This window comes from Monodon monoceros, unplaced genomic scaffold (genome assembly GCF_005190385.1).
Source record: "Monodon monoceros isolate NGI ecotype Baffin Bay Population unplaced genomic scaffold, NGI_Narwhal_1 Super_Scaffold_7, whole genome shotgun sequence".
Classification (NCBI taxonomy): Eukaryota; Metazoa; Chordata; class Mammalia; order Artiodactyla; family Monodontidae; genus Monodon; species Monodon monoceros.
The window spans coordinates 93,978,821-94,005,273 of NW_021703784.1; the positions used below are offsets into that span (position 1 = coordinate 93,978,821).

The 26,453-nt window shown below is 44.8% G+C and overlaps 1 protein-coding gene across 1 annotated transcript; it reads left to right on the plus strand.

Annotated features, from left to right (window-relative positions):
• F2 (coagulation factor II, thrombin) lies at nt 1-25,992 on the plus strand. The gene is made up of 14 exons (XM_029208586.1): nt 1-110; nt 500-663; nt 1,384-1,408; nt 1,645-1,695; nt 3,138-3,243; nt 3,346-3,482; nt 5,116-5,430; nt 5,777-5,905; nt 6,000-6,126; nt 6,648-6,815; nt 7,347-7,520; nt 7,807-7,988; nt 25,502-25,572; nt 25,727-25,992. Exons 1-14 carry the CDS (start codon nt 32-34, stop codon nt 25,868-25,870), a joined length of 1,872 nt encoding a protein of 623 aa, XP_029064419.1. The 5' UTR covers nt 1-31; the 3' UTR covers nt 25,871-25,992.
• Nucleotides 25,993-26,453: the final 461 nt, after the last annotated feature.

The window sequence follows — 26,453 nt, forward strand, 5'->3', positions numbered from 1 at the left end:
AAGCCCTCAGAGTCCTGGGAGCGGACACACTATGGCGCACGTCCGAGGCCTGTGGCTACCTGGTTGCCTGGCCCTGGCTGCCCTGTTTAGCCTTGTGCACAGCCAGCATGGTAAGGGGGCCCTGGAAGCTGGGACAGGCTGGCGGACTGGGATGTAGGCCTGTGGGCTGCGGTCCCCTGGCTCGACAGAGAGCACAGGGCCGGCCCCCAGGTGGCTCTCGGCTCACTGTGTCCAGCTTAGGGAAGGAGCCAGGTGCTCAGGGCTGGACAGACAGTGACTACTTCTCTCTTGCAATATGGGGGTTGGGATGGGGGTGATCCATGAAAGGAGGGGGGCTAGTGACTGCCGTTAGCAGCCTTTCAGGTCCTGCCACCATCCTAGACACCCCCTTTCTGGAAGCCAGCAGGCAGGCCAGGCTTGCTTCCTGCCCTAAGTGGCTGGTGGTGGCTAAGACAGCCTGGGCCCCTGAGGCCACTGTCCCACGCCCTTTCTCCTGCAGTGTTCCTGGCCCCTCAGCAAGCACTGTCGCTGCTCCAGCGGGTCCGACGCGCCAACAGTGGCTTCCTGGAGGAGTGGCGGGAGGGCAACCTGGAGCGAGAGTGTGTGGAGGAGCAGTGCAGCCGTGAGGAAGCCTTCGAGGCCCTGGAGTCTCCCAGTGCCACGGTGAGGCCCCAGGGAGGGAGGGCTGGGGGTCCCTCCAAGGGGGCCCTTGGTCCCTGCAGGGGCACCAAGGAGGGGAGCGGGGAGCATCACAGCTCTTTGTTGATAACTTCATCTCTGGCCCCGTTTCCCTGGGCTGCCCTGATGAGCGGCTCAGCCTTTCTAGGAGGCCCCAGTGCCTGGGCTATGTCAAGGCCCCAGGGTACGGTGAGGCTCCAGGACGTTGGGGGGCAGGGGGGCCTCCTCAGTCTTTAGACATCTGTCTATGTTGGGATCTCTGGAGACCCTGGCCCTGGCCACATGGCCTCTCAACTTTAGCTTGGCTGCTACTTCTGTGCCACCCTTGGGAGGTGGGTCTCTGGTCAGGCCTGGGCCTAGGCCTCAGTGTTCCAGGAGCCTTTTGAAGCTTTCCCTTCCCTGGGGCTCTGCCTGGGCCCCTCTTCTCCAGTCTACCCCACCCCGGGGAATCCCTTTCAATCTTGTCTGGCCGGGGGCGGGGGGGTGGGCGGTGGGGAAGGCGGGGAGCTCCCCTCTCCTCAGATACTCTTCTCCTCCCTGGGCTTGGGCTTTTAGAAGCAAAAGTAGAAAACTCTGCCACAAACCTCCCCAGAGCGTGACCAGGGTAAGGGAAAGGGGAAAGTATAGGGAGAAGACAGGAAGTTTACAAAAAAACAAAACAAAACAGGATCCTACCACAGCCTCACACTCAGCCTTGTTTTTCAGGATGTGTTCTGGGCCAAGTACACAGGTGAGCACTGGGAAGGGTTTGCTCCAGGAAGGGAGTCCTGGGGACCCAAGTTAGAGGGTGCCCCACTCCAGAGAATTTTCTGATCCATCCAATCCTCCATTCCTCCACCCACGCCTCTTTCCTTCCTTTCTTCCATATGTGTCCCTTTCTCTCCGTTTCTGAATGTCATCCCACCCTTCACTTGAACCTGTCCTATCCCTACCTCAATCTCAATGATGTTTCTGGGTCTTTTCCAGCTTGTGAGTCGTTGAGGAAACCTCGAGAAAAGCTCATTGAATGTCTGGAAGGTGAGGAACTGACATGAGGGTGTGGGGACAGGATAGGAGGGGACAGCCTGGGAGAAGATCAGAGTAGGGGTTGGGTAGGAGTTGTGGCCCAGGGGTGGTGGCCTCTAGCAGCTGACATTGCCTTTCTGGTCCTGCGGTCAAGGATGTGTCTTTGCACCTGGCTCTGTGCCTGGCAGTCAGTAAGATGATTAATATTGGAGGAACAAATGAATGCACAGGTAATGAAATAATGTTTAAGGCCTCATTCTCATCAGAGCCCCTGCCCATGCCAATCAGTCTTCCCCATGTCCCCAAGGCAGAGCTTCGATGATGTCACATTCTTTCTCCAAAACCTTGAGTGGCTCCGCATTGCCCCGAGAATAAAGCACAGGCTTCTTAGCCTAGTGAATTTTGCAGGTTCTGATCTTAACCTTCCCTTCAAGCCTTATCTACCATTGCACCAACCCTGAATCCAGCCCCCCAGCTTGTTGACAGCAAGCACTTCTCTCAACAGGGCAAGATGTTTCTAGATCCTGGCCCCTGCTTACATTATCATCTCCCCCTGGAGCAGCCGTCAGTGCCTACTGAAAACCCCCCTATCCTTCAAGAATTAGTTCAAATGCCACCACCTTGCTGAGCCTTCAAGGTGCATCCTCCCTCCTCCACGGCATTCTGAATACACCTTTAGTATGACAGTAGACCCCACAACATGGAACTCTTTAATCACACTGGCTATGCTTTCATTTGTTAAGTAATTTATTCAATAGACATTTCACTAAGCCCCTGCTGTGTGTCAAGCTCTATGGTTGAGTGCTGGGGATTTTAAGAGAATCAGGGAGCTCACAGTTTCATCAGAAAACAAAAATACAAAACATCAAAGTAATTGATGGAAAAGTTCTGTTCCAGGTGCCAAGAGAATTCCAGGAGAGGGAGCATTTCGTTTGCTGGCAGAATCAAGGACTGCTCCCCAGAAGAAGTAGAGTTTTACCTGGATTTGTGGGATGCACTGATGAATAAATAGGAAAGCATGGCCAAGGCAAAGGAAAGAGCACGTGCAAAGGCCCTTAGGCACGAGGAGCTAAGATAACAGGACACCTAGACCAGGGCCAGATTTGGAGAACCTTGTTCACTTTTTCATTCTGTTGGCTATGAGGAGCCACTGAACGTTAGCTCTGGGAGGGCAGGAACCTACTTGACTATGACTGTCTTATTCATTGCTGTGTCCTTAGTACCTGGCATACTGCCTGTCACATGGTTGTCACACAGTGGGCACTCAGTGAATATTTGGTGACTACGGTTAAATGGATTGTAGAACTGCTGGGTACAGAGGAAGTGCTGAGTAAATGCAGGTTAAGGGTCATGGACCAGAGGTAGCTTGGAGGGGATGGACCGATAGAGCTCTACTAGGAGAGAAGCGGGGACAAATCCTCAGTGTAGGAGACCTGGGCTGGGGGTCTCTGCAGGTAACTGTGCCGAAGGTCTGGGTATGAACTACCGAGGGAACGTGAGCTTCACCCGGTCAGGCATCGAATGCCAGCTGTGGAGGAGTCGCTACCCACATAAGCCGGAGTGAGTGATGGGCAGGCCTGTCTGCCAGGGGTCTGAGAATAGGGGGTGAGGAGACACTGGGGGTGGGGGAGACGCCTCCTGCTGAGCAATTTTCTGTTCCAGAATCAACTCTACCACCCACCCTGGAGCTGACCTGCAGGAGAATTTTTGCCGCAACCCAGATGGCAGCATCACTGGGCCCTGGTGCTACACGACGCTCCCCACTGTGCAGAGGGAGGAGTGCAGCCTCCCTGTCTGCGGTGAGCTGGGGGAGGTCAGGTGGGCGTGGCCAAGGCCACGGGTCTGCTTGGGCCTGGCAGCACAGGATGGGAATCAAGATCCTGGCTCCCTTTGAGCTGGTGTTAGTTACTGACGACCTATTTGAGCTTGTTGATGAGTGAAGTCAGGAGACCAGAGAGAGTTAGCTTCCAGCCTCCTCCCCTCCCTCCACAGCCTTTGCTTCCTTATGATCCAGGATGTGGCCCATTCTAAATATGCTTTACTTCCTGCTTGAGGCATTCTTCCCCCTTCCTAACCATTTCAGTCCATGTACCCTTTGCCGAGCATCACAGAGCAAGCCTCGTACAGTCCAGCCCTGCATGATTCTGTCATCATTATTTCCCATGATGTGTCAGCTAGCTATAGCCATAATAATGCTGCAAACCCCACAAAATCACAAACAGCCACAAAAGCTGGGGGGCATACACCGATAAGCATTTCTTTCTTTTTTTTTTTTGACGTGGACCATTTTTAAAGTCTTTATTGAATTTGTTACAGTATTGCTTCTGTTTTGGTTTTTTGCCTGTGAGGCACGTGGGATCTTAGCTCCCCGACCAGGGATCGAACCCACACCCCCTGTATTGGAAGGGGAGATCTTAACCACTGGACCTCCGGGGAAGTCCCGCATTTATTTCTTATGTGTCTGAGGTTCAGCTGGGGTGGCTCTGCTGATCTCAGCTGCACTCGCTCACGCGTCGGTGGGGTCCAGGTGTAGGCTGGGCTCGGCTGGTGGCCCTACGTCAAACAATGGGTCCAGCTGATCTTGGCTCCTTGTGTGGGTGGGTCCATGTCTGCTCCGTGTGTACTCATTGTGGGGGGAGGCTGAAAGGCAGCAGCTTCTTCCATGGGGGCGGCAGAAATACCAAGCAGTGAGCAGACACACATCTTTAAGCCTAGGCTCAGAACTGGCAGAGTCAGCTCTGCCCACATGCCATTGGCCAAAGCAAGTCCCATGATCAAGGCCAAGGTCAAGAGGTGGACCTTTACACCTTTGCTTGTAAAATAACAGGGCAGAGGATGTGGATCCAGGTGGATCCAGGTAAGAGTAAAGAATTAGTGCCAGTAACTCAATCTACCAAACATGGGTTGCTCTTCTTTGTCCTTCATGCATCCCTGTAGGACCCAATGAGGGATGCTGGGGCCAGTCTTACAGCGAGTTGCCAATCATAGAAACAAAAACAGCTACAGTTTACCAAGCCCCCACCCCTGAACACCTATGATAAATATGTTGCAGGCATGCTGAAACTGACCTACTGCCTGTGTAGACATCCTCAGTGGATCCCAGCTATCTTTCCTACTGTGCCCTTGTGAAAGCACAGAACCCTTAAACTCCAGGCAGTCACTACCAATAGATTACAGATAGCGCAGGAGATGAAACCTGGTTCCTATCTCTGGCTTATGCACCAGACACTTATGCCATACATTTTGTTTAAATCTCTCAATAACCCTGCAAAAACGCATTAGTATTCCCTTTCACAGGCAAGCAGACTGTGGCTCAGAGAGGATAAGTGACTTGAGGTCTATAGGATAAAGGCCGAAAGGCAGGGATTCACATCCCGTCTGGCTCCACGTGTGGTCCCACCCACTCTGCTCCTCTGTTTCCTCACCCACCAGGCCAGGAGCGAGTCACTGTGGAGCCGACCTCAAACTCCAGAGACTTCGCAGTGAATCTGTCGCCTCAATCGGAAATGTGCATCCCTGATCGCGGCCAGCAGTACCAGGGGCACCTGGCGGTGACCACACATGGGTCTCCCTGCCTTGCCTGGGCCAGCGAGCGGGCCAAGGCCCTGAGCAAGGACCAGGACTTCAGCCCGGCTGTCCCACTGGTGGAGAACTTCTGCCGCAACCCAGACGGGGATGAGGAGGGCGCGTGGTGCTACGTGGCCGGGGAGCCTGGCGACTTTGAGTACTGCGACCTGGACTATTGCGGTGAGAGGGCAGGGCAGGGGACATGAGACAGAGGACACAGCCTGGAGGGAACAACAAGAACAGTGCCTCCCCTGATCTAAGGCTTTACCACCTGATCTAAGGCTTACCACTCACCAGTGAGTGCATTCATGACACCTGACGTTAACCAGGTGGGCATAATACTAGCTCCACCTTACAGCTGAGGAAACTGAGGCCCACGAGGTTTGGTTTCCTAGTAACGCAGGTGCGCTTGCGCTCTTAATCTCTACACCAGGCGACCTCCGCGGCTGCCTGGGGGCTTGGGGAGGTCAGAGGGTGGGTGAGGAATGGCCTGGCCCAGCCGCAGCTGGTGTCTGGGTCCCTGCAGAGGAGCCGGTGGATGAGGAGGTGGGATATGGGCTGGGCGAGGAACCGGATGCGGCCATAGAGGGACGCACCGCTGCGGACAAATTTCAGCCCTTCTTCAACGAGAGGACCTTCGGCGCCGGGGAGGCAGGTCAGGCGGCGGCCGGAGGGGCGCGGGGCCGCGGCATGGGGGCGGGGGCGGGTGTTGCAGCGCTCGGCCCCTCACGGTCCCGCTGGCTCGGCAGACTGTGGCCTGCGGCCTCTGTTCGAGAATAAGTTGGTGCAGGACAAAACGGAACAGGAGCTGTTCGATTCCTACATCGAGGGGCGCATCGTGGAGGGCCGGGATGCGGAGATTGGCCTGGCGCCCTGGTGCGTGCTCCCTGCCCCCACCGACCCCTTGCGCGCCTGCATCCCGCGCCCTGGGAGACTCCTCCGCCCTCACAGGTCTAGGCTCCACAGACAACCTAGCCCAGCACCAACATCTCATCGAACCCTCACAGCCACCTTTTGAGATTGGGTTTACTACTTCTCCAAAGCAGATGGTGAAGCTGTGGGTCGGAGCGCTTAAGTGACTCGCCTAAATGGTGCTGCTGGTGAATGGGTTACAGAGCAGGACTAGATTCCTGTTCTTCTGACCCCAGGGCTGTGCTAAGCTGTGCCAACTCTGGCCTGGAAGAAGCTTGATGAGGGGAGGGGGGGTGCAAAAAGCAGGTGGCAGCCCCGCGGTGTCACATATATGCCCTGGTCCCCAAGGACGGGAAGGTCAAGCTGGGGTCCGGGCCCAGTAGGGAGCTCTGTCCAGTTAGTTCTTAAACCTGGGACTTTGCGCTTGTAGGGCTGGTGGAGGGGCAGCCCTCCCACCTCCTAATGCTTCCCACTTCTTCTCCCAGGCAGGTGATGCTTTTCCGGAAGAGTCCCCAGGAGCTGCTGTGCGGGGCCAGCCTCATCAGTGACCGCTGGATCCTCACCGCTGCCCACTGTCTTCTGTACCCGCCTTGGGACAAGAACTTCACTGAGAATGACCTCCTGGTGCGCATTGGCAAGCACTCCCGCACCAGGTACAGAAGTGGAGGCCCATGCATGTCTGGCAGGGGTCCGCGTCCTCCCGAGTGACTGTGAGGGGCTCTGGTGACTCTGGGCCACGAGGGATATGTCTGTACCTCTCCCACAGTAGAAAACCCTGTAGGCTCTGCTGTAAAGCCTATATGGCCACGTCCTGACTGAAGCTTGGACCTGGGGATAGAGAAACTAAGCCTTTGCGAGAGCAGAATCCTGGCCTGCCCTTAGCACCCTTCCAGGCACCAGGACATGGCCCAGGTGTGACCTCTGAGTAGAGGCTGTTTGGATCAGGGCCTACAGGCTGCGTCCCTCCCCCTACCTGCCTGGGCTGTTTGATCCCAAAGCTCTGGGCAACTTCAGGCCAGGAAGAAGCTGCCAGGACAGGAGCCGGCCCTCTCCTCCTCACTGGTGGCCTGCTGGTTACGCTGACTCCCAGACCCTGAGGGCAGGCAGTTTTCTTCCTCGGGGAACCAGCTGCCCCTCATTGGGTGGCCTACAGCTTCTCCTTTTCTCTGCTGGGGTCTGCACAGCTATGAGCGAAAGATTGAAAAGATCTCCATGCTGGAAAAGATCCACATCCACCCCAGGTACAACTGGAGGGAGAACCTGGACCGGGACATCGCCTTGCTGAAGCTCAAGAAGCCCATCAGCTTCACCGAATACGTCCACCCCGTGTGCCTGCCCGACAAGGAGACAGCAACCAAGTGGGGCGGCCAGAAGGGCAGCCGGGGGGTGGCTGGGGGGGAGCCGAGGGGGTTGGCCAGGGGGCAGGTGGTTGGGGCGCGGCCAGGGGGCTGGTAGCTGAGGGCCTGGGCTGGGTTCTGGGCCTGACTCTGACAGCCTATTGCCTTGCCAAAGTTCCTTCCCTTTTCCGGGCCTCAGTGTCTTCCTGCACAGGTGTTTTAGATTCAGGTCTCTAAGGGATGGTGTTGGGGCCAGGAGGTTTCTAGACTGGTCTGTTCTCACTCAGTCCTTCTCCTTTCCCCAAAGGTTGCTCCAGGCTGGAAACAAAGGGCGAGTGACGGGCTGGGGCAACCTGAGGGAGACGTGGACAGCCAATATTGCTGAGGTGCAGCCCAGCGTGCTGCAGGTGGTGAACCTGCCCATCGTGGAGCGGCCGGTCTGCAAGGCCTCCACCCGGATCCGCATCACCGACAACATGTTCTGTGCTGGTAAAGTCCCCTGGGCATGGCTGGGCAGGCGGGAACAGCAGGGCCTCGGGTTGGGAGGATTGAGACACGTGAGTAGCACAGGCCTGGGTTCAAGTCCTGGCTCTATTCCATTAGGCTGTGTGAGGGTTGAGCGAGATAGTGTATTTAAGGCGTTAGGCGTGGTGCTAGTCACTGGTCAAGTTGTCAGTATATGTGAGCCAGACACCAACCAGAGGCCACGGGTGGAGGAAAAGCCATTCATTCATTCAGTCGTTCAGCAAATATTTACTGAGTGCTTACTGTGGTCCAGGCAGTATTCCAGGGTGTCCAAAAAGGACCCTAACAGATAGGGTCTCCTGTGTCTTCAGAGAGCTTCCTTCCTAGAAGGAGAGTGTGTCAGTAAGCAGATCTAGAATAGCAATCCTGATAGAAGAAAAATTAAGCTGAGTAAGGGAGTGAGAGGTGGGGACGGGGCGATTGAGACAGAGTGGTTGGAGAAGGCCTCTCTGAGAAGTGATGTTTAAGCGGAGACTAGAAGACATGAAAGAGTGAGCCAGTCTAGAGGAAGTGCACTCCAGACTTGTGGAGACAGCAGGTACAAAGGCCCTGAGGTGGGAGCATGCTTGGCGTGTCTTAGGAGCAGCAGGGAGGCCTGTGTGGCTGGAGGGCAGTAAACACAGGAAGGGCAGCATTGGAAGAGGGGAGAGAGGTGGGCAGTCAGGGGATGGGTGCTTCCTTCAGGGCCTTGAAGGACTTTGGCTTTTATTGAGATAGGACATTATTGGAGACTTTGGGGCAGGTGAGTAAACGATCTAACTTAATTTTTAAATTTTTAAAAATTAAAAAAATTTTAGGCGATTTCAGACTCACAGAAAAGTTGCAAAAATAATACAAAGATTTCCTTTATACTGTCATCCAGATTCTGCCACCTCCTTTGTGTGTGTGTGTGTGTTCTGTGTGTGTGTATTTATACACACACATATACACATTATTTGAGACTAAATTGTACATATGTTACCTTTTTTACCCGTACACTTAAGTATTTCCAAAAAAACAGGGTTGTTCTCTGCCATAACCACAGTACATTTATTAAATCAAGAAATTAATAATGAAAAAAGAAATTAATAATGATATAATACCTTTGTCTAATTTTTAGACTTCATTTAAATGTTTTCCAGTTGTCCTACTTACTGATGTCTTTTTTAGCAAAAGAAAAACAAAAACGTTTTTCCCATCCAGGATCCAGTCCAGGATCACACATTGTACTCAGTTGTCAGTCTTTGTCTTTCGCGATTTAGACATATTTGACATGTATAGGCCAGTTATTCTGTAGATTGGCCTCAGTTTGGCTTTCTCTAAGGTTTCCTAATGATCAGATTCAAGCTAAGTGATGTTGTGTCCTTTTCAGGCATATGGCGTCTCTGTCCCATAACTGGTGAGATTAACTCTGACCTCTTGGTTAAGGCGGTGTCTGCATCTGCCATGTTTCTCACTGTAAAGTTCTGTTTTCCTTTTAAAGACTAACATCCTGTGGGGAGAAAGTTGAATACTGTCTGTCCTGTTTCTCATCAAATTGTTCTCCTGACTCTGGTAGCTGCCAAATGGTGATCTTTTAATTCTGTCATTCCTTCTACATTTATTAGTGATCATCTTATTGTAAGGAAGAATTTTCTTTCACTCTGTCACTGTGGACTCATGGGTCCTTTCTTTATTCTAAGGACTATAATTTGTTACTATCATTATTATAATGTTCAAATTATCCCAGGTTTGGCCAGTGGGAGTCAAAAAAAAACAAACAACCTGGCTTCTGTGACTTTTGGAGATGTCCTGTCAATCTCTGAGTACTTTCTTACTTTCAGCGCAGCAAGATGTTCTAGGTTCATCCTACTTGCCTTCTAGTGGAGAATGGTATTTAGAAACCAAGATCTGGGTGCCAGTTGTGCACATTGTTACTGAGGTGTCATTGCTCCTAGGCCCTCTTAGCAGACAGAATTAGAAAATACATGTATTATGCACATGCCTAAATCTATATCTATGTTCTTTCTATCTATTTATCTATCTAAAGCCATGAGATGACACTGAAACCTCCCATTGCAATGCAATAGGATTTTTTAAAACATATTTATTGGAGTATAATTGCTTTACAATGGTGTGTTAGTTTCTGCTTTATAACAAAGTGAATCAGCTATACATATACATATATCCCCATATCTCCTCCCTCTTGCGTCTCCCTCCCACCCTCCCTATCCCACCCCTCTAGGTGGTCACAAAGCACTGAGCTGATCTCCCTGTGCTATGCGGCTGCTTCCCACTAGCTATCTATTTTGGTAGTATATATAAGTCCATGCCACTCTCTCACTTCGTCCCAGCTTACCCTTCCCCCTCCCCACATCCTCAAGTCCATTCTCTACATCTGCGTCATTATTCCTGTCCTGCCCCTAGGTTCTTCATAACCATTTTTTTCCCCTTTAGATTCCATATATATGTGTTAGCATACGGTATTTGTTTTTCTCTTTCTGACTTACTTCACTCTGTATGACAGACTCTAGGTCCATCCACCTCACTACAAATAACTCAATTTCATTTCTTTTTAAGGCTGAGTAATATTCGATTGTGTATATATGTGCCACATCTTCTTTATCCATTCATCTGTCGATGGACACTTAGGTTGCTTCCATGTCCTGGCTGTTGTAAATAGAGCTGCAATGAACATTGTGGTACATGACTCTTTTTTTTTTTTTTTTTTTTTTGCTGTACGCGGGCCTCTCACTGTTGCGACCTCTCCCGTTGCAGAGCGCAGGCTCCGGATGCGCAGGCTCAGTGGCCATGGCTCACGGGCCCAGCTGCTCCGCGGCATGTGGGATCTTCCTGGACTGGGGCACGAACCTGTGTCCCCGGCATCAGCAGGCGGACTCTCAACCACTGCGCCACCAGGGAAGCCCCCCATGACTCTTTTTGAATTATGGTTTTCATATGCCCAGTACTGGTATCGCTGGGTCATATGGTAGTCCTATTTTTAGTTTTCTAAGGAACTTCCATACTGTTCTCCACAGTGGCTGTACCAATTTACATTCCCACCAACAGTGCAAGAGGGTTCCCTTTTCTCCACACCCTCTCCAGCATTTATCGTTTGTAGATTTTTTGATGGTGGCCATTCTGACTGGTGTGAGGTGATACCTCATTGTAGTTTTGATTTGCATTTCTCTAATGATTAATGATGTTGAGCATTCTTTCACGTGTTTGTCGGCCATCTGTATATCTTCTTTGGAGAAATGTCTATTTAGATCTTCTGCCCATTTTTGGATGGGGTTGTTTGTTATTTTGATATCGAGCTGCATGAGCTGCTTGTAAATTTTGGAGATTGGTCCTTTGTCAGTTGCTTCGTTTGCAAATATTTTCTCCCATTCTGAGTGCTGTCTTTTCGTCTTGTTTATGGTTTCCTTTGCTCTGCAAAAGCTTTTCAGTTTCATTAGGTCCCATTTGTTTATTTTTGTTTTTATTTCCATTTCTCTGGGAGGTGGGTCAAAAAGGATCTTGCTGTGATTTATGTCATAGAGTGTTCTGCCTATGTCTTCCTCTAAGAGTTTGAGAGTGTCTGGCCTTACATTTAGGTCTTTAATCAATTTTGAGTTTATTTTTGTGTATGGTGTTAGGGAGTGTTCTAATTTCATTCTTTTACATGTAGCTGTCCAGTTTTCCCAGCACCACTTATTGAAGAGGCTGTCTTTTCTCCACTGTATATTCTTGCCTCCTTTATCAAAGATAAGGCGACCATATGTGTGTGGGTTTATCTCTGGGCTTTCTATCCTGTTCCATTGATCTATATTTCTGTTTTTGTGCCAGTATCATACTGTCTTTTTTAAAATTTAATTAATTTATTTATTTATTTTTGGCTGTGTTGGGTCTTCGTTTCTGTGTGAGGGCTTTCTCTAGTTGCGGCGAGTGGGGGCCACTCTTCATCGTGGTGCGCGGGCCTCTCACTGTCGCGGCCTTCTCTTGTTGCAGAGCACAGGCTCCAGACACGCAGGCTTAGTAGCTGTAGCACACGGGCTTAGTTGCTCCGCGGCATGTGGGATCCTCCCAGACCAGGGCTTGAACCCGTGTCCCCTGCATTGACAGGCAGTTTCTCACCCACTGCGCCACCAGGGAAGCCCCATACTGTCTTGATTACTGTTGCTTTGTCTGAAGTCAGGGAGCCTGATTCCTCCAGCTCCGTTTTTCTTTCTCAAGATTGCTTTGGCTATTCGGGGTCTTTTGTGTTTCCATACCAATTGTGAAATTTTTTGTTCTAGTTCTGTGAAAAATGCCATTGGTAGTTTGATAGGGATTGCATTGAATCTGTAGATTGCTTTGGGTAGTATAGTCATTTTCACAATGTTGATTCTTCTAATCCAAGAACATGGTATATCTCTCCATCTGTTTGTATCATCTTTAATTTCTTTCATCTGTGCCTTACAGTTTTCTGCATACAGGTCTTTTGTCTCCTTAGGTAGGTTTATTCCTAGGTATTTTATTCTTTTTGTTGCAGTGGTAAATGGGAGTGCTTCCTTAATTTCTCTTTCAGATTTTTCATCATTAGTGTATAGGAATGCAAGAGATTTCTGTGCATTAATTTTGTATCCTGCTACTTTACCATATTCACTGATTAGCTCTAGTAGTTTTCTGGTAGAGTCTTTAGGAGTCTCTATGTATAGTATCATGTATCATGTCATCTGCAAACAGTGACAGCTTTACTTCTTCTTTTCCAATTTGGATTCCTTTTATTTCTTTTTCTTCTCTGATTGCTATAGCTAAAACTTCCAAAACTATGTTGAATAATAGTGGTGAGAGTGGGCAACCTTGTCTTGTTCCTGATCTTAGTGGAAATGGTTTCAGTTGTTCACCATTGAGAGTGATGTTGGCTGTGGGTTTGTCATATACGGCCTTTATTATGTTGAGGTAAGCTCCCTCTATGCCTACTTTCTGGAAGGTTTTTATCATAAATGGGTGTTGAATTTTGTCAAAAGCTTTTTCTGCATCTACTGAGATTATCATATGGTTTTTATCCTTCAGTTTGTTAATATGTTGTATCACATTGATTGATTTGCATATATTGAAGAATCCTTGCATTCCTGGAATAAACCCCACTTGATCATGGTGTATGATCCTTTTAATGTGCTGTTAGATTCTGTTTGCTAGTATTCTGTTGAGGATTTTTGCATGTATGTTTATCAGTGATAATGGCTTGTAGTTTTCTTTCTTTGTGACATCTTTGGCTGGTTTTGGTATCAGGGTGATGGTGGCCTCGTAGAATGAGTTAGGGAGTGTTCCTCCCTCTTGCAATGCAATGTGATTAATTTTAGCTTCTCCCTTTCCACATTTGTAACAGTCTCTGTTGATAATGAGAAATCTGACTCCTATTATCTGTAATGTATTTACTTATTTGGTTAATACAAGAATACACAGTTTGAGAATCACTCATCCATGACTGTGGAAAATAATCCTACAAGCTAGAGTTTAGCATTTCTTCATGGTTGTTTCTGTTTTTAGCCTGAAGATATATATATATATATATATATATATATATATATATATATATATATAGTCACAGTACTGTGTCTAAAAGTAACTTGGGTAATTATTATCCCCTTCCCTGTGTTATTTATTTAAAATACAGTTAGGCTCATTTGTTTCATGATTGTATTCAATTTTGGGTCCTCCTTCCCATCTTTGTTGTCTTTACTTGTTTATTTTTGGACTATTACCTTGTTTTATTATGCTTTGCTTTATTTATTTACGTATTTTTTATTTTATTTAAATATAGTTGATTTACAATATTATATTAGTTTCAGGTGTACAACATAGTGATTTAATGTTTTTATAGATTATACTCCATTTAAAGTTATTACAAAATAATGGCTGTATTTCCTGTTCAATATATCCTTGTGACTTATTTATTTTATACATAGTAGTTTGTATCTCTTAATCCCCTAGCCCTATCTTGCCCCTCCCCGCTTCCCTTTCCCCACTGGTAACTCCTAGTTTGTTCTCTCTATCTGTGAGTCTGTTTCTGTTTTGCTATATTTATTCATTTGTTTTATTTTTTAGATTCCACATATAAGTGATAACACAGTATTTGTTTTTCTCAGTCTGACTTATTTCACTAAGCATAGTACCCTCTATGTCCATCCATGTTGTTGCAAACGGCAGAATTTCATTCTTTTTTATGGCTGAGTAATATTTATTTTATATATATATATACCACATCTTTTATCCATTCATCTGTTGATAGACACTTAGGTTTGTGCTTTGCGTTATTGCCCTTCCCAGATATTGTTTTTTTTACAAATTGAAGGTTTGTGGTAATCCAGCATCAAGGAATTCTATCAGCGCCATTTTTCCAACAGCATTTGCTCACTTCATATGTCACATTTTAGTAATTCTTACAATGTGTCAAATTTTTGCATTATTATTATGTTTGTTATGGTGAACTGTGATCAGTGATCTTTGATGTTACTATTGTAATTGTTTTGGGGCATCATGAACTGTGCCAAGACAGCAAACTGTGTGTTCTGACTGCTCCACCAACCAGCCATTCCCCCATCTCTCTCTTTCCTGAGGCCTCCCTATTCCCTGAGATACAACAATATTGAAATTAGACCAATCAATAACCTTACAATGGCCTCTAAGTGTTCAAGTGAAAGGAAGAGTTGCATGTCTCTCATTTTAAATAAAAAACTAGAAGTGATTAAGCTTAGTGAGGAAGGCATGTCTAAAGCCAAGACAGGCCAAAAGCTAGAGGCCTCTTGTGTCAAACAGTTAGCCACTCTGTAAATGCAAAGGAAAAGTTCTTGAAGGAAATTTTTGTGTTTCATTTTTCTTCATTAGAGAGTTTAATTTATTTTTTTAAATTTTTTAAAATTGGGCTTCCCTGGTGGCGCAGTGGTTGAGAGTCCGCCTGCCAATGCAGGGGAGGCAGGTTCGTGCCCCGGTCCGGGAAGATCCCACATGCCACGGAGCGGCTGGGCCCGTGAGCCATGGCTGCTGAGCCTGCGCTTCCGGAGCCTGTGCTCCACAACGGGAGAGGCCACAACAGTGAGAGGCCCACGTACCGCAAAAAACAAAAACAAACAAATTAATTAATTAATTAAAAAGTGCTATTCTAGTGAATACATAAATAAGAAAGCAAAACAGCCTTATTGCTGATATGAAGAAAGCTTTAGTGGTCTGGTTAGAAGATCAAATCAGCCATAACATTCCCTTAAGCCAGAACTTTGAAGCTAGCAGAGATTGATTCATGAGGTTTAGGGAAAGAAGCTGTCTTCATAATATAAAACTACAAGGTAAAGCAGCAAGTATCCAGAAGATATAGCTAAGATAACTCATGAAGATGACTCTACTAAACAACTGATTTTCAGTGTAGCCAAACAGCCTTACATTGGAAGGAGATACCATCTAGGGCTTTCATAGTTGGAGAGGAGAAGTCACTGCCTGGCTTCAAAGCTTTAGAGGACAGGCTGGCTCTTTTGTTAGGGGCTGAAACAGCTGGCGACTTAAAAGTTGAAGCCAGTGTTCATTTACCGTTCTGAAAATCCTAGGGCCCTTAAGAATTATGCTAACTCTACTCTCCCTGTGCTCTCTAAATGGAACAACAAAACCTGATGACAGCACATCTGTTTACAACATAGATTACTGAATATTTTAAGCCCACTGTTGAGACCTACTGCTCAGAAAAAAAAGATTCCTTTCGAAATATTCCTTCTCATTGACAATGCACCTGGTTACCCAAGAGCTGTGATGAAGGCATACCACAAGATTAACGTTGTTTTCATGCCTGCTAACACAACATCCATTCTGCAGCCCATGGATTAAGGAGTAATTTTTTCTTTCAAGTCTTATTATCTTAATGAATACATTTCATAAGGCTAAAGCTGCCATAGATAGTGATTCCCCTGATGGATCTGGGCAAAGGAAATTGAAAACCTTCTGGAAAGGATTCACTGTTCTAGATGCCATTAAGAACATTTGTGATTTCAATGGAACGGGATAGAAAGCCCAGAGATAAACCCACGCACCTATGGTCAAGTAATCTATGACAAAGGAGGCAAGGATATACAATGGAGAAAAGACAGCCTCTTCAGTAAGTGATGCTGGGAAAACTGGACAGCTACATGTAAAAGAATGAAATTAGAACACTCCCTAACACTGTACACAAAAATCAACTCAAAATGGATTAGAGACCTAAATGTAAGACCAAACACTATAAAACTCTTAGAGGAAAACATAGGAAGAACACTCTTTGACATAAATCACAGCAAGATCTTTTTTGATCCACCTCCTAGAGTAATGGAAATAAAAACAAAAATAAACAAATGGGACCTAATGAAACTTCAAAGCTTTTGCAAAGCAAAGGAAACTACATTCAAGATGAAAAGACAACCCTCAGAATGGGAGAAAATATTTGCAAACGAATCAACAGACAAAGGATTAATCTCCAAAATATATAAACAGCTCATGCAGCTCAATATTAAAAAAAGCAAACAACCCAATCCAAAAATGGGCAGAAGACCTAAATAGACATTTCTCCAAAGAAGACATAGAGATGGCCAAGAAGCACGTGAAAAGCTGCTCAGCATCACTAATTATTAGAGAAATAATCAAAACTACAATGAGGTATCACCTCACACCGGTTAGAATGGGCATCGTTAGAAAATCTACAAACAACAACTGCTGGAGAGGGTGTGGAGAAAAGGGAACCCTCTTGCACTGTTGGTGGGAATGTAAATTGATACAGCCACTATGGAGAACAGTGTAGAGTGGAGGTTCCTTAAAAAACTAAAAATAGAATTACCATATGACCCAGCAATCCCATTACTGGGCATATACCCAGAGAAAACCATAATTCAAAAAGACACATGCACCCCAATGTTCACTGCAGCACTATTTACAATAGCCAGGTCATGGAAGCAACCTAAATGCCCATCCACAGACGAATGGATAAAGAAGATGTGGTACATATAGACAATGGAATATTACTCAGCCATAAAAAGAAACGAAATTGGGTCCTTTGTAGAGCCATGGATGAATCTAGAGACTGTCATACAGAGTGAAGTAAGTCAGAAAGAGCAAAACAAATATCGTATATTAATGCATATATGTAGAACCTAGAAAAATGGTACAGATGAACCAGTTTGCAGGGCACAAATAGACACACAGATGTGGGGAACAAATGTATGGATACCAAGAGGGGAAATTGGCCGTGGTGGTGGTGGTGGTTGTGTGATGAATTGGGAGATTGGGATTGACGTATATACACTAATATGTATAAAATAGATAACTAATAAGAACCTGTTGTATCAAAAAATAAAATATTCAAAAAAAAACCATTTGTGATTTCATGGAAAGAGGTCACAATACCAACATGAACAGGAGTTTAGAAGAAGTTGTTCCAACCCTCATGGATGACTTTGAGGGGTTCAAGACATCAGTGGAGGAAATAACTGCAGATGTGGCGAAAATAGCAAGAGAACTAGAATTAGAAGTGGAGCCTGAAGATGTGACTGAATTGCTGCCATCTTACGATAAAACTTTAATGGATGAGGAGAAAGTGGTTTCTTGAGATGGACTCTACTGCTGGTAAAAATGCTGTGAAGATTGTTGAAATGACAACAAGGGATTTAGAACATTACATAAACTTAGTTGATAAAGCAGTGGTAGGGTTTGAGAGGATTGACTCCTAGTTTGAAGGAAGTTCTGTGGGTAAAAAGCTATCAAATAGCACTGCATGCTTCAGAGAAATTGTTCTTGAAAGGAAGAGTCCATCGGTGGGGCAAACTTCATTGTTGTCTTATTTTAAGACATCGCCATGGCCACCCCACCTTCAGCACCACCACCCTGATCAGTCAGCAGCCATCCACGTGGAGGCAAGACCCTCCACCAGCAAAAAGATTACAATTTGCTGGAGGTTCAAATGATGGTCAGCATTTTTTAGCAACAAAATATTTTTTTTATTAAGGTGTAGTTGATGTACAATAAGTTTTAGGTATACAACATAATGATTCACAGTTTTAGAGGTTATATTCCATTTATAGTTATAAAATATTGACTGTATTCCCTGTTTGTACAGTATATCCTTGTAAATTATTTATTTTATACGTAGTAGTTTGTATGCAACAAAATATTTTTATTTTATTTTATTTTTGCGGTACGCGGGCCTCTCATTGTTGTGGCCTCTCCCGTTGAGGAGCACAGGCTCCAGACGCGCAGGCTCAGCGGCCATGGCTCACGGGCCCAGCCGCTCTGCGGCATGTGGGATCTTCCCAGACCAGGGCACGAACCCATGTCCCCTGCATTGGCAGGCAGACTCTCAACCACTGCGCCACCAGGGAAGCCCAACAAAATATTTTTAAATTCAAGTATATGTATATATATTTTAATTCATTTATTTAGTTATTTTTGGCTGCATTGGGTCTTCGTTGTTTCACTCAGGCTTTCTCTAGTTGTGGTGAGCGGGGGCTACTCTTGGTTGTGGTGCGTGGGCTTCTCATTGCAGTGGCTTCTCTTGTTGTAGAGCATGGGCTCTAGGCGTGCAGGCTTCAGTAGTTGTGGCTTGCGGGCTCTAGAGTGCAGGCTCAGTAGTTGTGGTGCACGGGCTTAGTTGCTCCGCAGCATGTAGGATCTTCCCGGACCAGGGATCGAACCCGTGGCCCTTGCATTGGCAGGCAGATTCTTAACCACTGCACCACCAGGGAAGTCCTGTATATATTTTTTGACATAATGCTATTGCACTCTTAATAGACTATAGTATACTGTAGACATAACGTTTATATGCACCAAGAAACCAAAAAATTCATATGACTTGCTTTATTGTGGTGGTCTATAACTGAACCCACAGTATCTCCAAGGTGTGCCTGTATTAACATGGTCCAAAAATCAGATTCTTTATACAGGTACACTCAGAGAATGATATTCCCCTTTTCCTCCTGTCCTGTTCCCACCTCCTTCCTTTCCACCGCATTTCCATCCAGGCCCTGCAGTTAACCAATCTCAGTAGTTTGAGGTTTATTCTTCTTCTGTTTCTTTTTGCACAAATGAGCAGACACATTTATATTTTCTTATTTTTCCCTTTTCACAGAGTAGCACAGTATAGATATTCTTTTGTACTTTGCTTTTTTCACCTAATGTATCCTGGAAATTCATTCCATTTTAGTTATAGAGCTTTTCCTTATTAAAAAAAACTTATATTTTTATATGTCTGTGAGTCTGTTTCTGTTTTGTAAATAAGTTCATTTATATCATTTCTTAAGATTCCACATGTAAGTGATATCATATGATGTTTGTCTTGGTCTGACTTACTTCATTTAGTATGATAAACTCTAGGTCCATCCATGTTGCTACAAATGGCATTATTTCATTCTTTTTTGTGGCTGAGTAATATTCCATTTTGTGTGTGTGTGTGTGTGTGTGTATATATATATATATACATATATATATACACACACACATGCACATCTTATATCATCTTTATCCATTCATAGAAAACAAACTTACCACACAAACTTCCTAGTGGTTACCAAAGGGGAAAGGAGAGGAGAGGGATAAATTAGGAATTTGGGATTAGCATATACAAACAACTATATATAAAATAGATAAATAACAAGGTCCTACTGTATAGCACAGGGAACTATATTCAATATCTTGTTATAAACTATAATGGAAAAGAATATGAATAAAATATATGTATAACTGAATCACTGCTGTACACCAGAAACTAACACAGCATATTGTAAACCAACTATATTTCAATAAAAAAGAAAATTTTATAGTCACATTAGGAGGATGTGTGATAGTGTCTTCAACCATTTCCTGTGTATGGGTATTTAGATTTCCAATATTTTGTAATTGAACATCTTTTTATATCCTTACTGACCATTTTTATTTCTTTTTTTGTGAATTGTCTGTTCATGTTTTTACGGTCCATTTTTTTGTCCCTCTCCCATCATTTTTTTTTTTTTTTCTTTTTTGTGGTACGCGGGTCTCTCACTGTTGTGGCCTCTCCCGTTGCGGAGCACAGGCTCCAGACGTGCAGGCCCTGCGGCCATGGCTCACGGGCCCAGCCGCTCCGCGGCACGTGGGATCTTCCCGGACTGGGGCACGAACCCGTGTCCCCTGCATCGGCAGGCGGACTCTCAACCACTGCACCACCAGGGAAGCCCCATTTTTTAAAAAAAATAAATTTATTTATTTATTTGTTTGTTTTTGGCTGCGTTGGGTCTCCGTTGCTGTGCGCGGGCTTTTCCCTGGTTGTGGCGAGTGGGGGCTACTCTTCATTGAAGTGCACAGGCTTCTCACTGTGATGGCTTCTCTTGTTATGAAGCACGGGCTCTGGGCACGTGGGGCTCAGTACTTGTGGCTTATGGGCTCTAGAGCGCAGGCTCAGTAGTTGTGGCACACGGGCTTAGCTGCTCCACGGCATATGGGATCTTCCCAGACCAGGGATCAAACCATGTCCCCTGCATTGGCAGGCAGATTCTTAACCACTGTGCCACCGGGGAAGTCCCTCCTATCATTTTTAAAGAGTTCTTCATATGTTAGTGATATGAGGCCTCTATTTGTGATATACTTTGCAAATATTTTCTTCCAGTTTCTTTTTCTTTATCCTTTATTATGTTTTGGCCATCCAATTAAATTTTTTTATGTAGTCAAATTTATTAATATTTCATTTTACTGCACCTGGATTTTGCATCAGAGTTAAAAGAACCTTCCTTATATCCAGGTCATAGAGAAATTCACTCATATTTTCTTCTAGTACTTGGTTTCATTTTCCTACACTCAGATCTCAGAGTCATTTGGAGTTTATTCTTGCATACAATGTAAGGTATGGATTTAATTTATCTTTTTCTAAATGGCTAATAAGCTGTCTCTGTACCATTTATTAAAACTCTGTCTTTGGGGACTTCCCTGGTGGTGCAGTGGTTAAGAATCCACCTGCCAATGCAGGGGACACGGGTTCAAGCCCTGGTCTGTGAAGATCCCACATGCCGCAGAGCAACTAAGCCCGTGCGCCACAACTACTGAGCCTGTGCTCTAGAGCCCGCAAGCCACAACTACTGAGCCCGCAAGCCACAGCTGCTGAAGCCTGTGCGCCAAGAGCCCATGCTCGCAACAAGAGGAGCCACCGCAATGAGAAGCCCGCACACTGCAACAAAGAGTAACCCCCGCTTGCCGCAACTAGAGAAAGCCCACACGCAGCAGCGAAGACCCAATGCAGCCAAAAATAAATAAATAAATTTAAAAAAATACTAAAGAAAAAAAAATCTGTCTTTGCCCCAGTAATTTGAGATGTCGCCTTTATCACATACTAGGTTTCTGTGTGTGCCTAAGTCTGTTTCTGGACATTCTGTTTGGTTCTTCTGGTCTGTTGTCTATTCTGTTAAAATGTTGTCTTGTTTTCATTATAGAGGCTTTAGAGTATGTTTTAATATCTGGTAGAGCTTATCTTCTCCTGTAGTTTTTCTTTTGCAGTGTTTTCCTGGCAACTCTTGCATGTTTGTTTTTCCACATGAATTTTAGTATCAACTTATCTAGCTCTATAAAAAACTTGGTATTTTTATTGGGATTACATTAAAGTTATAAATTAAATTAGGGAGAACTGACTTCTTTTTGATGTTGAGCCATTCTATCCAAGGACAAGAAATGTCTTTCAATTTGTTCAAGTCTATATTGTATCTTGTGCTACAGTGTCTTCTCTTATGTTTTTTTTCCTCCTTGGCACCTTATTTTATATATTTGTGTTTTCTTCCTTATTTTTCTTGAGTAAATTAGCTAGTGATTGGAAACAAACAAAATACCTAAGAATTTGACTTATTAATTAGGCTTATTATTTTTCTATTTTGTACCTCATTAATTTCTGCTTTGATCTTAATTTTTTTCCCTTATACTTCCTTTTGGTTCACTTTGCTGTTCTTTTTCTAAAAGCTTTTTGAGCTGCCAATTTGGTTAATTTATTTTTTATTTTATTTTCTTTTTAAAAGTATTTATTTGGTTGTGTGGGGTCTTAGTTGCGGCTCACCGGCTCCTTAGTTGTGACACACTGTCTCCTTAGTTGTGGCATGTGAAGTCTTAGTTGTGGCATGCATGTGGGATCTAGTTCCCTGCCTAGGGATGGAACCCAGGCCCCTTGCATTGGGAGCTCGGAGTCTTATCCGCTGCACCACCAGGGAAGTCCCTGGTTAATTTATCTTCGATCTTCAGTTTTTACCGAGTAGGGCTATGAATGGAAAACACCATTCATGGAAAGCACTATGTTTGTTTGAATTATTGAATTATGTTTGAATTATTTTTTTTTTAGAAACTCTCTAATTTCAGTGTGTATTCCCCTTTCACTCAAGAGTTAATAGGTGGTTTTAAAATTTCCAGATGGGAGGGCCCTTTAGCATTTTGATTTTCAGTTTTGCTGCATTATAATCCAAGAATATAGTTTGTAATATTTCTACTTTATGGAACTGATTTTTCTGAGAACCGTTTGATCAATTTCTGTGAATGTACATGTGTGCTTGAGGTGTGTAGATGTGTTCTCCTTTATCCACGTGTAAAGTTCAGTATATATATATATATATATATGTCCATAAATGTACCTTATCAGTTATTTAGGTCATTTATATCCTTGTTTATTTTCAGTTCACTTGATATGTCTTGTGCTGAGTTTGGTGTGTTGAATTCTGTTAGTGTATTTCTGCCTGTCTCCTTGCATCATTTATAGTCTTTCACTTTATAAAGGCAGTTGCTGTGTTGTTGGGTGCAGATACTTGTAACTGTTAATTACTCATTGTGAACTGTGGCTTTTAGCAGTAAAAGTGTCCTTCTTTACTTTCAACTTGAGCTTCACTATCCCTGCTCTCTTTGTTTCCATTCTCCTGTTATACTTTTGTCCATCCCTTTAACGTTAGCCTCTATGAATCACTTTGTTTTGTCTCATATATAGCATCGTTGAGTCTTGCTTTGTGAGTCAAATTAAAAATCTTTTTGTTTTTTAAAAAGTGAGTTAAGCCCATTCATATTTATTGATATGATTAATAGAATTAGTATCTCATATGATTTTGTTATTTTTATGTATATTATGTTTCATTTACTGTGTTTTTTCCCTGTGTGATCTTTTCTTGACTTTTCAAATAATTTCATATATTTAGTAAGGTTTGCATTTTTGTTCTACTCATTATCTTTGGTCTTACACCTTTTTGAAATGCCCTTAGTTTCTTATATTCTTTTAGTTGTTACAGTCAGTGAGTTTACTTTCTCTTTCTCTTCTCCTCTCATACTTTTAGTTGTATTATTTCTACTTGTCAGACAGTTAATAAGTCCTTTTGCTGAAGCATTCATCTCCTGGTTGGATGAAGCTTGTCCACTAGTCGATTTTTCAAGAAGGGTTATGGGTATAGAGTTTCCTGAGTTTTTATGTGTTTATAACTGGTTTTCTGTAGCCTTGACACCTGAAGCTCAGCATGATTGAATATAAAATCCATGGTTCACATTTTCCTTCCTTGAATATTTGAAAATATAGCTTTATCATTGCTTGCTTTGTATGTTGTTTTTGAAATCTGATGCCGGTGTAATTGTTTTGCTCTTATAAGGGAGTTGAGTTTTTTTGCTTCCAGGCGTTGAAGGTTTTTTCTTCATCTTTGAAGTCTCAGTTTTTTTAGGACACGTCTCAGAGTTCAGTGTTTCAGATCAGCTTTGCCAGGTTCCCAGTGGATCCTTTCAATATGCACATCCAATCTTTTATTTCTGTGACGTTTTCTTGGACTATATTATACATATTAACTCTGTTCCATTGCTTTCTTTTTCTTATTGAGGGACTCATTTCTTTAGTGTGAGTTCCATTTCGACCACTTTCTGCTTTTAATTACTTCCCATTGTTTTGTCCATTTATTATTTTTATTTTTGGCTGCATCAGGTCTTAGTTGCAGCACACAGGATCTTCGTTGTGGTACGTGGGCTCTCTAGTTGAGGCACGCGGGCTCAGTAGTTGTGGCATGCGGGCTTCGTTGCCCCGCAGCATGTGGGATCTTAGTTCCCTGACCAGGGATCAAACCTGCATTTGATCCCTGGTCAGGGATCATTGCAGGAAGGATTCTTTACCACTGGACCACCAGGGAAGTCCCTGTCCATTTTTTTTTTTTTTTAACATCTTTATTGGGGTATAATTGCTTTACAATGGTGTGTTAGTTTCTGCTTTATAACAAAGTGAATCAGCCATACATATACATATGTTCCCATATGTCTTCCCTCTTGCGTCTCCCTCCCTCCCACTCTCCCTATCCCACCCCTGTCCATTTATTTTTAATTATTGATTTAAAAATTTTTTTTGATTTATTTTATTTTTGGCTGGGTTGGGTCTTTGTTGCTGCGTGCGGGCTTTCTCTAGTTGCGGCAAGCGGGGGCTACTCTTCATTGGCGGTGTGCAGGCTTCTCATTGCAGTGGCCTCTCCCGTTGCGGAGCACGGGCTCTAGGCGGGTAGGCCTCAGCAGCTGTGGCACGCAGGCCCAGCAGCCGTGGCTCGCGGGCTCTAGACACAGGTTCAACAGTTGTGGTGCACAGGCTTAGTTGTTCCACGTCATGTGGGATCTTCCCAGACCAGGGCTCGAACCCGTGTCCCCTGCATTGGCAGGCAGATTCTTAACCACTGTGACACCAGGGAAGTCCCTAATTTTTAAATTTCTGATTCATTCTTTTTCACATACCAAAAATTTGCTTGAGGATATTTATTTCAGTTAGTTTTCTTGTTTCATGGTTGTGTTTGGGAAAGAATCTTTGTTAGCTGAGGTATTTTGGTTCTTACTGTTTTCCTATAGTATCTTGGTATAGATGTACTTACTTTTCGTCTATTCATTTTGTAGATTTGGGGTTATTTACAAGATTCCTAATTCATTGAATCCACTTCTTTGATCTAGTGGATATTTTCCCCTCCTCATCTCCACACAAGTTTTTTGTTTTTTTTTTTTGAGATGTGGAACCAGGTCTTATTAGGACCACACAAGTTTTGATATTCGATGTACAGTTAGATAAAGTGGTTTGAAGTTTGGGTGTTCTCTGTATTCGAGTTATGTTGAAGGTGTGGTTTTTGTGTAGCTTTGTTGTTCTTCATGTTGTTTGTGGAGGATATGTGGAGATATTTGGATAAAGGTAACTGCCCTAATTCTCATTTTTCTCTCACCTGTCAGTTTAACGTGTTTTTTTTTTTAAGTCATTCTGCTTATTGGGTGGAGAATGGATTGTAGGCAGCAAAAGTAGAACTAGGGAGACTAGTGGTTCAGGGGAGAGGTGTATGTGATGGGACCAGGTGTAGAAGTGGTGAGGGGTGGTTGGATTGGGGATGTACGTTGAAGATTGAGCTGGCAAGGTTTGCCTAAGAATTGGATGTGTGGGGTGAGGAATTGAGCAGAGTCAAGGATGCCTAGAAGGAGTCAGTGGACACTCAGCAGCAGTATCCCTTGAAGGGGAGAGTGGCTGGAGTGTGAGCTATACCCCTCCCTGAGTACTGCTTTTCTCTCTCAAGGTTACAAGCCCGGTGAAGGGAAACGAGGGGATGCTTGTGAAGGCGACAGTGGGGGACCGTTTGTCATGAAGGTAAGCTGAGTTCCCAGAAGGCCAGGAGCTGGCAGGTAGATCCTTCTGGGGTGGATGAGGAGGGACCCAAGTTTTCAGAAACAATTGCTTGACAGGGTAATACTGACACTACCTTGGACTTGACTCTATTGGAAATCCCATGTTTCTTCCTCAGAGCCCCTTTAACAACCGCTGGTATCAAATGGGCATCGTCTCATGGGGTGAAGGCTGTGACAGGGATGGAAAATATGGCTTCTACACACATGTGTTCCGCCTGAAGAAGTGGATACAGAAGGTCACTGAACGGTTTGGAAGTTAGGGGGCCACCCACATTCTACACTGCTCACTGCAAAATCACAGAAGCCAATCCAGTGAAAGAATTATTTTTGTGGCTTGTTCCTAAAACTGTATTTCTCAATAAAGGTGACCCTATCAATGAGCCTCAGTGCTCACAGTGCTGTTCATGGGTAGCTCAGGAAGAGCCAATCCTACTACTGGACAAGCAGGACTTAAAGAATCCACCACCCCTAGAACAGGGTCCAGTGAGAGGTGAGATGGCAGCCTGAATTTATGAGCATTTAAAATGTTCCAGACTTGGGGCTTTAATAGATTATTTCATTTAATCCTCACGAAAGGTAGTAAACTGAGACTTGGAGAGGTTCCTTGTCCAAGGTCACATGGCTAAGAAGGGTCAAAGTCTGACTTGAAATATAGGAGAAACTGAAGCCTGTGCTTTTAGCCACTTTAGGCTGTGAAGAGCTGTTCTGGGACCAGAGAAGAGGCTGGAGGAGGGTAGGCTAGTGAGGTGGGGAGTAGTTACATCTTTCTTATGTTATTAAAATATCAGGGCTTCCCTGGTGGCGCAGTGGTTGAGAGTCCACCTGCCGATGCAGGGGACGCAG

Excerpts from the sequence above, each read along its gene's own strand:
- F2 (XM_029208586.1), top strand. The coding sequence starts at position 32 with ATGGCGCACGTCCGAGGCCTGTGGCTACCTGGTTGCCTGGCCCTGGCT. Across the intron at positions 1,409-1,644 it reads GTTCTGGGCCAAGTACACAG|CTTGTGAGTCGTTGAGGAAA; the intron begins GTGAGCACTGGG and ends GGTCTTTTCCAG. Across the intron at positions 25,573-25,726 it reads GGGGACCGTTTGTCATGAAG|AGCCCCTTTAACAACCGCTG; the intron begins GTAAGCTGAGTT and ends TTTCTTCCTCAG.